This window comes from Crocodylus porosus, unplaced genomic scaffold, assembly GCF_001723895.1.
Source record: "Crocodylus porosus isolate Cpor-Errol unplaced genomic scaffold, CroPor_comp1, whole genome shotgun sequence".
In the NCBI taxonomy this organism is placed as follows: domain Eukaryota; kingdom Metazoa; phylum Chordata; order Crocodylia; family Crocodylidae; genus Crocodylus; species Crocodylus porosus.
In genome coordinates, this window is record NW_017728915.1 from 4342915 (window position 1) to 4355994 (window position 13080).

Genomic DNA, 13080 nt, shown 5'->3' on the forward strand with positions numbered 1-13080 from the left:
ACCCTAGAAACTATGAAACTATGAAACATCTGTTCCAACCCCCTGCTGAGAGCAGGACCATCCCCAACCAGATCATCCCAGCCAAAGCTTTGTCTAGCTTTGTGTTAAAAACCTCCAAGGATGGAGATGCCACAACCTCTCTGGGCAACCTGTTCCTGTGTTTTATGACTCTCCTTGTGAGAAAATGCTTCCTAGTATCTAATTTAAACTTCCTTGCTGTAATTTGAGACTGTTGCTCCTTGTTCTGTCATCTGCCACTACTGAAAACAGTCTAGCTCCATCCTCTTTCAAACCACCCTTCAGGTAGTTCAAGGCTGCTATTAAATCCACTCTTGGTCTTCTCTAGACTGAATAAGCCCAGTTCCCACAGCATCTCCTCAGAAGTCATGTGTCCCAGGCCCCCCAAACCATTTTTATTGCCCTCTGCTGAATTCTGTGCAATTTGTCCACATCCTTTCTGTAGTGGGGGGCCCCAAAACTGAACACAGTACTCCAGATGTGGCCTTACCAGTGCACAATAGAGGGGAATAATCAGTTCCCTCAACCTGCTGGCAACACTCCTACCATTGCAGCCCAGTATGCTGTTAGCTTTCTTGGCAACAAAGGTAAACTGTTGGCAAATACTCAGCTTATTGTCCACTGTAACCCCCAGGTCATTTTCTACAGAGCTGCTGCCCACTAGTCAGTTTGCATCTCCAGGACAGATAAACTCCACCAGGCAGAGCAGAGCAGGGGGTGGGCCCCCAACAGGCAATCTCAGTGAAGCAGTTTCTCAACAAGTGCTCCAGCGACAATTACTCATGTCTACTTCCAGTCCTGGAGCCTCCAGCTTCTCTCTTGAGGCTCAAAAGAAAGACACTGAACATCAGAGACCAGAGGCAGGCATGGAGGAACACCACTGACTGCTGTAGCCAGTTCCTTGGGGGTGGCAAGCAACAGGATTTTGTCAAATGAAAGTCCCAAGAGATAGGTTAGTGGTTAGATGATTGGTTAAAATTCAACTCAAGGATGCTCACTGGGATCAGGATTAGGGACTGGGCCTGACTTAAGTCTTCCCCTTTCTCAAATTCACTCATTCTGCCTCTGCAGCTTTTAACCTGGGGGTGAGGCCCACAACATTCAAAGAGATATCTCTGACCACATGGGCCAGTGTCTCTCTGATCAAATAAGTCACACTCTCAGGGGCTGGGGAGCTGAGGCCAGGATCTCAGGAGCTTCTTGTGGAACACATAAGAGGGAGCTGTGGAGGAAGTTCCCCTAACTAAGGAGATGCCTGGCACACCTGGGGAGTACTAAGAGCTGCTGGAATATCCCTACCAGATGCTACTTACAGCAGCTCCGCTTCTTTAGGCAGAATACGTCTGCAGAGGGATTCACACTACTGTCGAGGGGCTTATGGTGACCTGGCCTGCTTTCTGCAGAAAAGAGAAGCCAGCATTAGTTCAGGGTTAGGAGATGCTGAGTGTCAGGACACCATCAAACAGGACAGGGAGGGTAAGAGATTGGAGAGTCTCAGAGGAAAGAAAAAAGTAGAATGCGAGCAACTCAGAACAGTCAGGCTCCTAAGTGACTCACCTGGAGTTTTTTGCCCATGGAGCTGTTTTTACGACACCTGGCCTGCCTGGGGAAGCCCTTGCATCTTTCCTACTAGGGCACTCCTGAGTGTGTACCAGCAGCCGAAATGGGCTTCTAAACCATGGCCACAGTGACGTGTGGGCTGGAACTGCAGACCCTCTGAGGATGGCTTTAGAGACCCCCACAGGCAGGGGTCTAGCTGTACAGGCCCTTAGGCCCTTTGCAATGCTGCTTGCTCCTAAGAGGTGTCTAATTCCTGAGTCAGGATTTCATAGTACTAGAAGCTTGATCTTGTCCCTTTGTGGAGCATGGGAGTCTTGTCATTTACAGCTGGACAGACAGATTCACAGATAGACAGTGGGAGAAAATCTCCTGTCCCCTTGCTAGCTCCTACAGGGCTGATGTATGGTGCAGGCACACCGCCCATTTACAGCAGTATAATCCACCTTTTCACCAATGTAAACATGGAGTAGACACATGACGTGCAACCCTATACAAGTGTAAGTCACACCACTATGGAGCTGTTATCTGTCAAAGTCAGGGTGACTGCAACTGCAGTATGTACGTTACACACAAATGTGGGTCATAGCCCTGGTCAATTTTAAACCAAGGTAGCCTTTTCACTGTTTACAGAGGTGAGGATCTGTAATTAGCCCACTTCACACAGCTACTTTCTGCCACCTGTATATCTGTCCACTCTGCACACTGACGTAACTTGTGTTGGTGTGCAAAAGGGTATAAGTCACATCAGTGTTAACATGTCAAATGTCCAACCCTGCAGAAGCAACATCTTCAACCTTGCTACAGAAAAGCTGCTTGAGGCAGTGATTTGTATGTAAGATATGAGGGCCCTGCTTGCTCTCACTTACTGCAGAAATATATTGGCTGTTTCTGAATCTGGGTTTCTCCTCCAGTGGGGATGCCAGCATGGAGCTGTGCTGTGAGCCCAGTGGTGTGTACAGTAGAGATGCCACATCGTCACAGAAGCTCTCCTGTGGTGCACTGGAGACACAGCCACTGTCGGAGCCACTGGAGCCGCTGCCTGACATACACTGTGAAGACTCTGAGCTCTCTGTTGCTGGGAGAAGAAAGGGAAGGAACAGTCTGTAAGTGACCAGCAGCCTGTGACCAGATGGCAGGTTCATGAGAAGCCACATGAACAGTCTTGCTGCATATACTGGACTCACTGGAACATTTGCCTATATAGCCCATGGTCCTCCCATTCCTGTGGCTGGGCCTGGTCAATGCTCAATTCAGAGGCCTCAGCAAAAACAACTGCAATGGGTGCAGTAGGAACTAACACTGTAAAGTTAGCAGGGCAGACTCGCCGACAGGTCACAACTAAGGGTCACAGCTAAGGGACAGGTCACAACTAAGGGGAATCAACTAAGTGGAATCACTCTAGGACTGATCAGTACTCCTCAGGCAATCACTGTTGTAGACCTGGTGTCTTGGCCAAGTTAGGACCCTCACCTACTATGCCAGCATGAAGCAAAACATTCCACTTCCTGTCCTAAACTGGTGAGTCATGATGCTACCTCACCCCAGGGGGCAGCAGCACTTCAGCTGCTGGTGAAATGCTCCCAGTTTCTCAGTTTATAAAGCACTTGAGATCTTTTGGGATGAAAGAGGCTACGGGGGTGATTGGTGGTAGTCACTGGCTGAAGGACAGACCAGCTGCTGGGTCTTGGTGACAAGGTTCAATTTCTCACTTTACTATATGCAAACCTGAGGCAATGGGAATGACTCAGTCTCTCTCTGCTCAGTTTCCCACCCTGGGCAATGGGAACACCAGCACTGCCATGCTATACAGTAGAGTTGGAAGGGAAAATCCATCCAGCTGGAGAGGTTGGTAAGTCCCAGATCACCCTCTTCCAGAGTGGAAGCAGCATGTTCCCTAATGGACAGACCCCTCAGACCTGCTGGAGAGTGTCCATTGTGCTGCCCTGCCATCAGAGAGTATTCCACTGGGGCAGTTCTGCTTGCTTGATGAATCTGTTAACACACAGACACCCTGCTAGCAACAGTGGCACATTCCTCATCACCCCACTTCCAGGCAGGTGTCTTCAATCAATCCAATCAACTGCAGGGGCCTTCAGTCTCCAGGGACCCAAAGTACCCTCACTGTGCCACAGAGGACTTGCTCTGTGCCCTTCTCTACCACAAACAGGCAAGAGGCAGTGCCATCAGCAGCACAGGGAATTGAATCCAGGTTCCAGGTTCCTTTACCACAAGACCATCCTTCCTCCTGGCTGGATGCTGGGGCACCTGGGTACTAGCATTTCCATGGCTGAACCCTCAGCAAGCAGTGACAGAGGGAGAAAGGCCTGGGAAAGGAATAGGCAGTTTGTATATCAGAGTCCTAGGGCTGGCCTATACCTTCATTCCCAGCCCATGCTGGGCTGAATATTGGAGGGGATGAACTGCCAGGCCTACTGGCCTAATGCCTGATAATGAGGAGGACACATAAGGGAGCTCTGGGGACCCAGGGGGAGGACCAGGCTGCCCCAGATGCACAGAACAATGACTGTCTAAAGGTGATGGAAAAGTTGAGCATGCTCCCAGGATGCTGGGCTGGGTCCGCTGGCTCATACGTACTCATTGATGGCTGGCTGCTGGTCTCCTGTTCCAGCTCATCTTCTTCAATGCAGGTGCCAACATCGAAGGGGTGGCTAGTGGCCAGCACACCTGGTAGCAGGGCCTGGTCCAGGTACATGTGCAGATTGAGAGGGCCGAGCAGCGAGGAGGAAGAAGGACTGTAGGCAGAGGGGACACTGCTGGTGGAGAGCGATGTCTGTGTCCGCTTGTACGGATTTGCATGGTCAAACAGGGACACTGCAATTGAAGCTCTGGTCCTAGCACCTGCACATAACATGCCAAGAAAGCTATAAGCACTGAGCCCCAGTTACCTGGTGCTGGGAGGGGAGCAAGGCCAACACCTACCTCTGCCTTTCATGATGTAATCAATGGCCCGGTCATTGATAGCAGCCTCACTGGGCTTGATATCCAGGAAGGGTTTGTTCCCGACCCCCATGGAAACCATCTCCTGCATGCGGATTTCTGGGGGAACAGCAGTAAAGTGTAAAGCAGGTTCCACACAGGCAGGTCTAGTGTGCAGGGCAGGCACCACATGCTCCCCACAAGCACCATGGAGCCTGCACTCATCTTCTAGGTTAGTGGTTTCCAATGTGGTGCCCATGGGTGCCATGGATAAAACTTCAAAAGAATACAAAGTAAAGGGAAGCTGCATTTTGAAGTTGTGGGTCTAATGCATTTTAAGTAATGGATGAGATGATTGCATTGATCTAAATTCTAAACTTTAATATTCATATCGATACCCACTTTTTCTTTTAAAACTGAATGTGCCCTTGGGCAAATAAACGTTGGGAACCCCTGCTCTGGGTGCTGGGCCTAGAGTTCCCATGTCTGAACCACCTTAGACAGGCTGTGGTCTCTCTGGTACTGAGATGTGGACCTGGCTGCTCCCAAGACACTCACTGCTCCCAGTGAGATGTTAGAGGGGCCCTACTGGCCCCAGCAACTCAGGCTCTGGTGGGGATGTTTATTTGGCCCTAGGTCTAGGAGACGGAGACTGATGTGCCCACCTGAGAGGAGAGGGCAGGTGGGGGAGTGTGCACATAGTTGTCCTATGGAGGGGGCTAGTGGACAGCAATCCCCAGCATGTGACTGCAGGGCTCTACATAGTGCAGGCAGCAGAACAGCTGCACAAAGTCTTTGGGGACCAGGTTCCAAACCCAAGGTTGTTGCACCAACACCAATGAGAGGACAGAGAGAAGCCAAGGTATCCTTGGAGTGGGGCTGTACCTTTATTGCGGGCAGCCTGCTGCCACAGGATTTTGGCTATGTCACTGGTCCAGGCTTGTTTGGTCTCAGCTGTGTTGGCCTGGAGGATGTATGTGTCGCTGGACTTCCGCCTGCGAAACCAGATCTCGAAGCGCAGACCGCTGTCCCCAGAGTTCTCCGTCAGGCCAATGTCTGCAGTCTGGTGGTGGGTGGAAGAGTCAGCAGCCCAGGCTGCACAAGGGAACTGCTCTGAAAGTGGGGGAGCCTGTGCCACGGAGGGGCTGATCCTTGCGGGAAGCAATCTCTGGGGTTAGCTAAGAGCAGGGGATCTACAGGCTGCCCAGGACAGTAGGCAGGCGAGGATGATCCACTGCCTTAGGCAGGTTTCATATTTGAGCATCTGAGCTATTTAAATTTGCTGTACCCAACCCAGATGGGGCCTGTGAGGAAGACTCATGAGTGCATGGCTGGGCTGGGCAAGACTGGAACACAGGTGTGTAGAGACTGGTCAGGCACTTGGCCTCTCTGACTGCAGGTGTGGCCTTGCCAGTCAGTTGGGACATGGAGATGGCCAGAAACTGCTTCCCACTCCCACTCCTGGATTGACTTCATCAGTGCCCCCAGACTATGCCTCAGAGCATGTACGCACTATGCTCCTGCCACTTTCTTGCCAGAAGCAAACACCCCGATGCTCAGGGAGGCCTCAGCCCTGTGTCCAGTGATGCCCTTACCATTGTAAAGGAACTCAGGCCTGGGCACACAACCTCTTCCCTGGCTCCTTATCTGTGGTGGCCCAGGCACAGAAATGTGGCCAGGCCTCAAGCACAAAAGCAGCTCTCTCCTACAGGCTGTGCTCCCTACCTGCAACAGAGTGGCAGGAGCCATCTCACATCGGCACGGTCCTGATGTGGGGTGGGGATACAACCACACATATCTGGTTTTCTCACCCTTCCCACCTGTCTGTCCCCATCTCACAGGTAGCTATGAGTTTCCTGGGGCTAGGCCTGGCATCTGGTTCTGTGTGCATCACCCAACTGCATGAGGGTCTGGTTCGTGCCTGGGGCTGGCAACCACTGCCCTGTACCTGCACCCAGTGAGTTGTTATAACAATGCATCCAGGGCATCCCTGAGGGGCAGTGTTGCTGAGCAGCACACGACAGAGTTGGGCCTTGCTCACCTTGAAAGAGCGCTTGTAGATGTACACGTCAAAGCCTCCCTCAATTCTCTTGGGCTTGCTGAAGAGGATCAGGTCCTCAAACAGGAAGACATGCCTCTGGCACTTCTTGCGACCCAACCAAATGGTGAACTCATCCTGCCGCACCAGCTGCCCCTGCTCCTTGAGGTTAACCTGGTCACAGAACACACCCCCATTAACTTCAACCATTGAAGCAGGGATGTCAGCTGGACTGCAAGGGACTGATGCATCCCAAGCCCCTGGCAAGATCCTAACTGCAGGCACTAAGAACCTGTGTGTGGTAGCGGAGACCAGGATGCCAAGACAGACAGGCTTATCTCCCATCCCCCCATATGCTGGTGGGACACTGCAGCCATTGTCACTGAGGGAGGGTATTTACTGAAAGGATGATGAGAAGACTAATCAGAGGCTCTACCTCCCGTTCGCCCAGGAACCCTGGCTCGGAGCCACCAAGCACAATGTCCACCCCGGAAGCCAACACCAGACATCTGCACTGCTGGATGCAAGCTGGTCAGGGTTCCAAGACTTCTGCTGGCCCTCAGCAGGGGTGCACATCACCCTATCAGAACAGGAACAGCTGTCCCTTGCATGCCAAGACTGAAGGTACCTACAATGGCACCTTATTCCTTGAGAGTGGAACTGCCCCTGCTGCAGCTTCACGATTTGTACAGTGCCTAGCAAAATAGGGACACTGACCCCATGTGGGGTCTCTAGCTGCTATGTACGTAATAGTAACTGTTTCAGCTGAGCAAAGAGCTGGTGAAGAGGAAAGAAAGAAGTGGCAAGTGATCAGTTAAGAAATATTGCTACCAATATCAACAGAAACCACCCACAAATGGGAACGTGGAGCCACCTTCTGAAATGCTCCTGAGCTATCCCTTTCTGCCCCAGGCTACTTGCTGGCTCAATGGCCATTCTAAAAATAGTTTCCTGGTTGGGTTACACACTGGGCCACTAGGCATCTTATGGAGCTGCAGCTTGGTGCAGTTCTTGACACTGCTGAGAACAAGGTCTAGCACAGATACTTAGGGCAACACTGTCTCGTTTCAACAGAGAAGGCTCTCTCTGCCCCTACCCAGGTGCAGACAGGGATGTGAACCATATCTGTAGGGTGCTTTACAGCGGTCATTAGGGCAAGGAAGGGGGTAGCATGCTTTTTAGAAGGCATAGTAAACACTAGCCCCAGGGGTCCAGCTGCCAAGGAAGTTCATGCTCCCAACTTTGCCTCCCTCAGGCACCTGGCACTGCTGGGATTATCCTTGCTCCATTCAGCAAAGCTGGTCAGTCTGACCCAAAAATTAATTTGGAGGTCAGTGATGGTGGAAACTGGAGTGAGGCCCTTTCTTTGCAATCCAGGCCCTTTGGTTAGGGGGTGAAAGGCTATGGGGGAGCATTTCAAAGAATGGTTCTTCACCTACTGGGTGGGTGGTTTCTGCTCACACTGGCAGCAGTGTCTCTAGCTATGGCCTTTGTCACTAACCTAGCTCTTGGTGTTGGTCAGTTTATTGAATGTGGGGTGAGCTCTGGCTAGTGGTTACAGCAAGGGCTGATCTGAGCTGTCTTTTATTCCTGATGGCAAAGACACAAAGGGCAAATGCTAATGCCAGGGTGGCTTTGGGTTTCCATCTCCATAGGCAGCATTACATGGATGAGACCTACTTGAGCATGGTGGATGGATAGTGACCATCTGCAGAAAGGAGTAGACTGAGCCCCCCAGTACAGGGTGAGGAAAAATCATGTTGTGCCCCTACGTACGTCACAGTCTCGGATGGCATCCATGGCTAGCAAGTCATTGCCATGCCGAAGCTGAAATTTCACCATTTCCTCTGCTGCTCGAAGGTAACCCAGCTCCTGCTCCTGGGCCTCGCTACATTCCTTTATTAAGTCCTTCAGGAGAAGGGCATATTTGCTCATGCGCTGGATGGGTTTCAGTAGGTAGGAGGCCAAGTCCATCTTATCCCCAAGCTGCACCTGCTTGAACTGAGAAACGCAGAAGAAAGAGGTGAGCAAAGCCAGAACCTGCTCTCCCCAGAACAGCTCCCTGCTCGGAGCCTTGAAGCTAACATTAGCAGTTTTGCAGTTACCAAAGAGCCTACTCAGCACTGCTAGCTAATTACAGGAGTTCAGCATGTTAGGACGTGCAGATGGATTATAAAAGAAGGGCTGGTCTGGGCCCTTTTCCAGGGCAGAGCACTTTGAAGGGCAGCCAGCCTTGTGTTCTGGCACCCTCCTTACCCAGTACAGACAGCTGTGCCAGCCAGGCAATTTTAAGTGACTTCATTCCCAGCAGACAGCAGAGCCCACTTTCCATGGCATGGCATAGATGTATCACTCCATGTCCTGAAGAGGAACTGGGCTTGTTTAGGCAGCTTAAGGAGTGGCAAACAAACACAGGAGGATCCCTGGTATGGGCACAGTGAATGTCATGCAGTGGGATTTACCTTAAAGAAGGTGTTCCCGTGGCTGGCCAGCAGCGAGTCAGATTTGGGTTTGTTTTTGCTGTATAATGCATACATCCCAAACTGGTCCTTCTGCAATAGAAACAAACACATCCTGAATGAGACCACAGCTCTCATTCACTGGAGCCATAGGGCTGTAGCTGTACAAGACCTTGCTATCGTATTGCCTTTTCCCTTTGTGGAGGAATGCTACTGTGGGTCTGTATCAACTGCCCTGACTTCCACTTGCCACATGGGGTGGGCCCACAAGGGGTTAGTTAGTGGGAACTGGGGAGGACTACTGTCCCTCTGCTTTCCTGGGACCATGACAGGAACTTTAGCTTGCCCCTTCACACCTCTCCCAGTGGCAGGGCAGATTGTTTATTGTTGCCCTGTACACGGTTCCTATGACTCTTTCACTGAAGGCCCCACAGCCTTCAGACATGGCTGCCACCATTGAACAGGAAAGAAAAGAGATACCAGGAGTAACTGGCATTAGAGATCAGCTGAAGCCTGGTGTGGAAAGCAATGTGCCACCTCTGCCTCGGAGCTGATGCTCCCTGCACTCTTCTCCCTCTCTGCCAGATTAATAGAAACACAGCCAGGACAGGCCCATCTTTGCTCTTAGGGATCATCTGGTCCAGTGAGTCTTACTCCAGTTGATGTCACAGACCAAGGATGAGGTGGAGGATAAGCCACAGGAGCAGATGGATTCTAAGGAGCAAAGGTCCTGTGGCCATGAAAGTTTCCTCTAATAGCAAAGAATAATGGGAGAGGAATACAACATCTGTTGCCATCCAGACTCACTCCTAAGGGCTGCCCTCAGCGCCAACTCTCTGCTGGGCCTTGATTGAATGCTGCCCCTCACAACCAGAACAGATACCTGCTGCCAGGAGGTGGTTTCTTAGTGTTGCTGAGAGCACAGTCAGGCCTAGTGCCTGAGCTAAAACTGGTCAGCACATCTACTTCTCCAGCTGCTTATATTGCAAGATGGGTATAACATCAACCACCCTCATGTAGAGAATAGCAGACACTCCTGCAGAGTTGGGAAGAGCAACACTGTCAGCTCCTATTTATGTACCCTGGGGCTAAACCATCCTCACTGAACTGTAGGTCCCTAGCTCCAAAGTGGACATCAGCTGGCTTGGCAGACTCACTACTGGCATCTTCACTAATGTCGATGTGGCACCCATAAAGCTATGTGGGCTGCAAAGCCAGAAGGCATGTTCTTCACTGGCCTCTGGTGCCAGGAGCCCAGGATGCAGCTTTCAAGATTAGTTAGCATGCAATGCTCAGCACTGAAAGAACACAGCTGGCCAATCCAACCAGGGAGCACCACTGCTCCCAGACAATGCCAGCTTCCTTGAGAAATCCCATCTGGATCTCACCAGAGAACACAGACAGGAAAAATAGTCAGATGCCTTACATGTCTGAGGAAGCAGTGGCTGACCCGTAGTGGGTGGTTGCAGCAGCTCTCCAGCTCCCGCAGGAAATACTGGCTGTGGAAGTCATAGAGTTTCTCCAGGTTTCCAAAAATGACACTGCGCTTCCCCCTCAGGTCCTGAGGAAGGTCTGTACGCTCCATCTCAGGAAAGTAGCTCTTGATGATGTAGCACAAAGATTTCACGTACTCCCGCTCTGTGGTCACCATCTCATCAATGATATGCCGCAATTTACTGCAAATGGAAACAAAATCTAAGTTGAGTTCAGGAAGGCAGGAGTAAGGCTCAGCTTCTGTAGGACCAGGTCTGGCTCCCAGATGGTGATGTCCAAATCTCAACTGGACACTCTGAGTAGATAGGGCAGGTCAGCTTTGTCCCTAACAACTTCTCTTGCAATTCAGTGGACCTGGCACCTCTATCAGAAATAGCTCTCAGGAAAACTGGATGAGATAAACCCTAGGGGCTGGGTGAGCTCCTTTTCTTAAGGAGGACAAAACACTATAATCCTGGGGCCATAATCCTGATTCACTCCACGTAAGCTCATACAAGCCAGAGCAGAAGGCACAGGCCTCCCCACTCACTGGAGATGTGATGGCTGGGTGGCCCAGAAAAATAATCAGAAATCACAAGTGAAGTGAAAACAATAAATTGGCTCTATTTGGGTCCAGCTGTGTGCAGTAAGTATCAGCAACTGCTGCTGTTAACAAGGGCCATGAAAGTGCTGCAGACCCACGCAGCCTAGAGCTCTGGAATAGCACCACTGCCAAACGCTGCTGGTGCTCACCAAAGCTGTGAGCCAGCACTGCAGGGAGGGTCAGGTACTGACACATAAATGCCTCTCGTGATTGACAGCAGACCACCTTCCCTCAGCACAAGAACAGCTAGCGTAGTAATTCTTAACCAGGGTGACACAGCCTTTTACAGGTGCCACAGACTGCCAGATAATATTAGCACTGACAGGTGTGCAACCCTTACACATGGCTCACAAGTTAAACCCAGAGATTTCAAAATAGGAATCCAGAGTATTAAAAACATTCTGACCTGACCTGAGCTCTCTGCAACAGAACGATTGCTCTATTGTTTTTACCTACTCAAAAAAAGACTGAAAGCTAAGAGCTGGCATTTTCTGTGGGGTGCTTTGAATCTAAGAAGTTTGAGGACCACTGAGCTAGTGACAGGTTTTCTGAGAGTTTGAGGGTGTAGATACTTCTTGCCACTAGCCAGTTCTTAAACACCACAGCCCGATGGCAAAGAGGACTAATGCCAATCACCAATGGTGAACTCAGTAATCTTTCTCTCCTTCGTTCCTCTCCAAGTGGCAGGGAGGGTTGTTTATTGGTGCCCAGAAAATCCTTCCTGGTACCCCTTGGCTTTATGTTCACAAGGGGATAGGACCATTCCTCTGTTTTCTAACATGACAGAAAACAGTGCAACGAGAGAGTCACAACGATCCTATTTGCACTGGTTTGGGCATGGAGACCAATCATTCAACCTCCCCTGAGACAATCTTCTATCCTGGTGGAAGGGCAGGGTATTGCACCTGGATCTTAGGTCATTTTATTGGACAGAATGGCCGCTGGATTTCCAGAACAGGTTGTCTTGTGCTGATCTGAGCAGATCAAAACAGATCCATTAGACTGGGGCTTTTACTATGAGGCAGTCTTCACTACAAGTGAGTGAGTGCTTGAGGAATGGGTCTGGATCTGGTTTCCTGTCTGGTTCTAATCACCTCAGACTTCTTTTCATTTCTGATGCTGCCAGTGACTACTACTGAGGTCTATGTAACTGCTACTGTTGCCCTCAATATCCCATGAAAGGGACTACAGCACTTGTCCATTCCCTGGAGAAATAAATTCTAAAGTGTCTCATAACCTCAAGTCTACCAGTCTCCAAAGCTTGACTCTGGTGGTGCCCAATTCATGGAAAAACCTTTGAGCTGTAGGGTCCCTGCTCTTAATGGTTTTGCTCTGTGCCAAGAGTCACAGAGAGGTAGGCCAAGGTATCCAACTCATTTTATATCATATTCCACAGTAACAAGGTGGTTGATGGGTGTCCCCATCACAACCTATCTTGTCCTGGACTTTCAGCTCTAACAGTCTATCATGGTTTGTATTTTTTCAAATCCTTGCAGGGCCTGGGGGGAGCCTGGGCTGTAAACCTTGGCGTTAAACAGCTCTTAGTAATCCTACCATACTAGGCTGTGTGGAACATTGTACAGATCACCCTTGGCCTTCAAATAGAGAATGAGGTCAGGCCAACTCAGCTTAGACTGTGAAAGGATCAAGTGTTATCCAATATTATGCAACGGCCAGTTTTCCTGGGCCTATGTGGCACAGAACTTATTGAGCTAGAGGGATGACAGTCTTGGGGCTTGCACTTGTATTGTGATGTTAGCCAACAATGCAAGGGCTGCCATTCCCTTTATCTGGGGGCACCTACAGCAAAAGCTGGCTTTGGGACAGCAGTGCTTTCAACTCCACTAATACACAGGACTCCACCTGGGCCATTCCTGCTAGCTGGATTCACCAATAGGTGATGGTACTGGATACATGGATTCACAGACATACAGGCACTTTCTCACTGCTGAGCTCTGCTCCAAAAGTGTGGCAAATACATGAGGAGTAGA

At 50.5% G+C, this 13080-nt stretch overlaps 1 protein-coding gene across 1 annotated transcript in view; it reads right to left on the reverse strand.

Moving 5' to 3' along the window:
- Positions 1 to 625: 625 nt before the first annotated feature.
- LOC109310436 (puratrophin-1-like) overlaps positions 626 to 13080 on the reverse strand; it is a 55969-nt gene continuing 43514 nt past the window's right edge. The window contains exons 5-13 of the mRNA XM_019535564.1: positions 10439 to 10688; positions 9016 to 9105; positions 8330 to 8554; positions 6557 to 6727; positions 5401 to 5578; positions 4519 to 4635; positions 4174 to 4437; positions 2445 to 2653; positions 626 to 1415 (exon numbers count right to left, since the gene is read on the reverse strand). Coding sequence (XP_019391109.1) covers positions 1374 to 1415; positions 2445 to 2653; positions 4174 to 4437; positions 4519 to 4635; positions 5401 to 5578; positions 6557 to 6727; positions 8330 to 8554; positions 9016 to 9105; positions 10439 to 10688 — 1546 coding nt within the window. The 3' untranslated portion in view covers positions 626 to 1373. The remainder of the gene's footprint in view (positions 1416 to 2444; positions 2654 to 4173; positions 4438 to 4518; positions 4636 to 5400; positions 5579 to 6556; positions 6728 to 8329; positions 8555 to 9015; positions 9106 to 10438; positions 10689 to 13080) is intronic.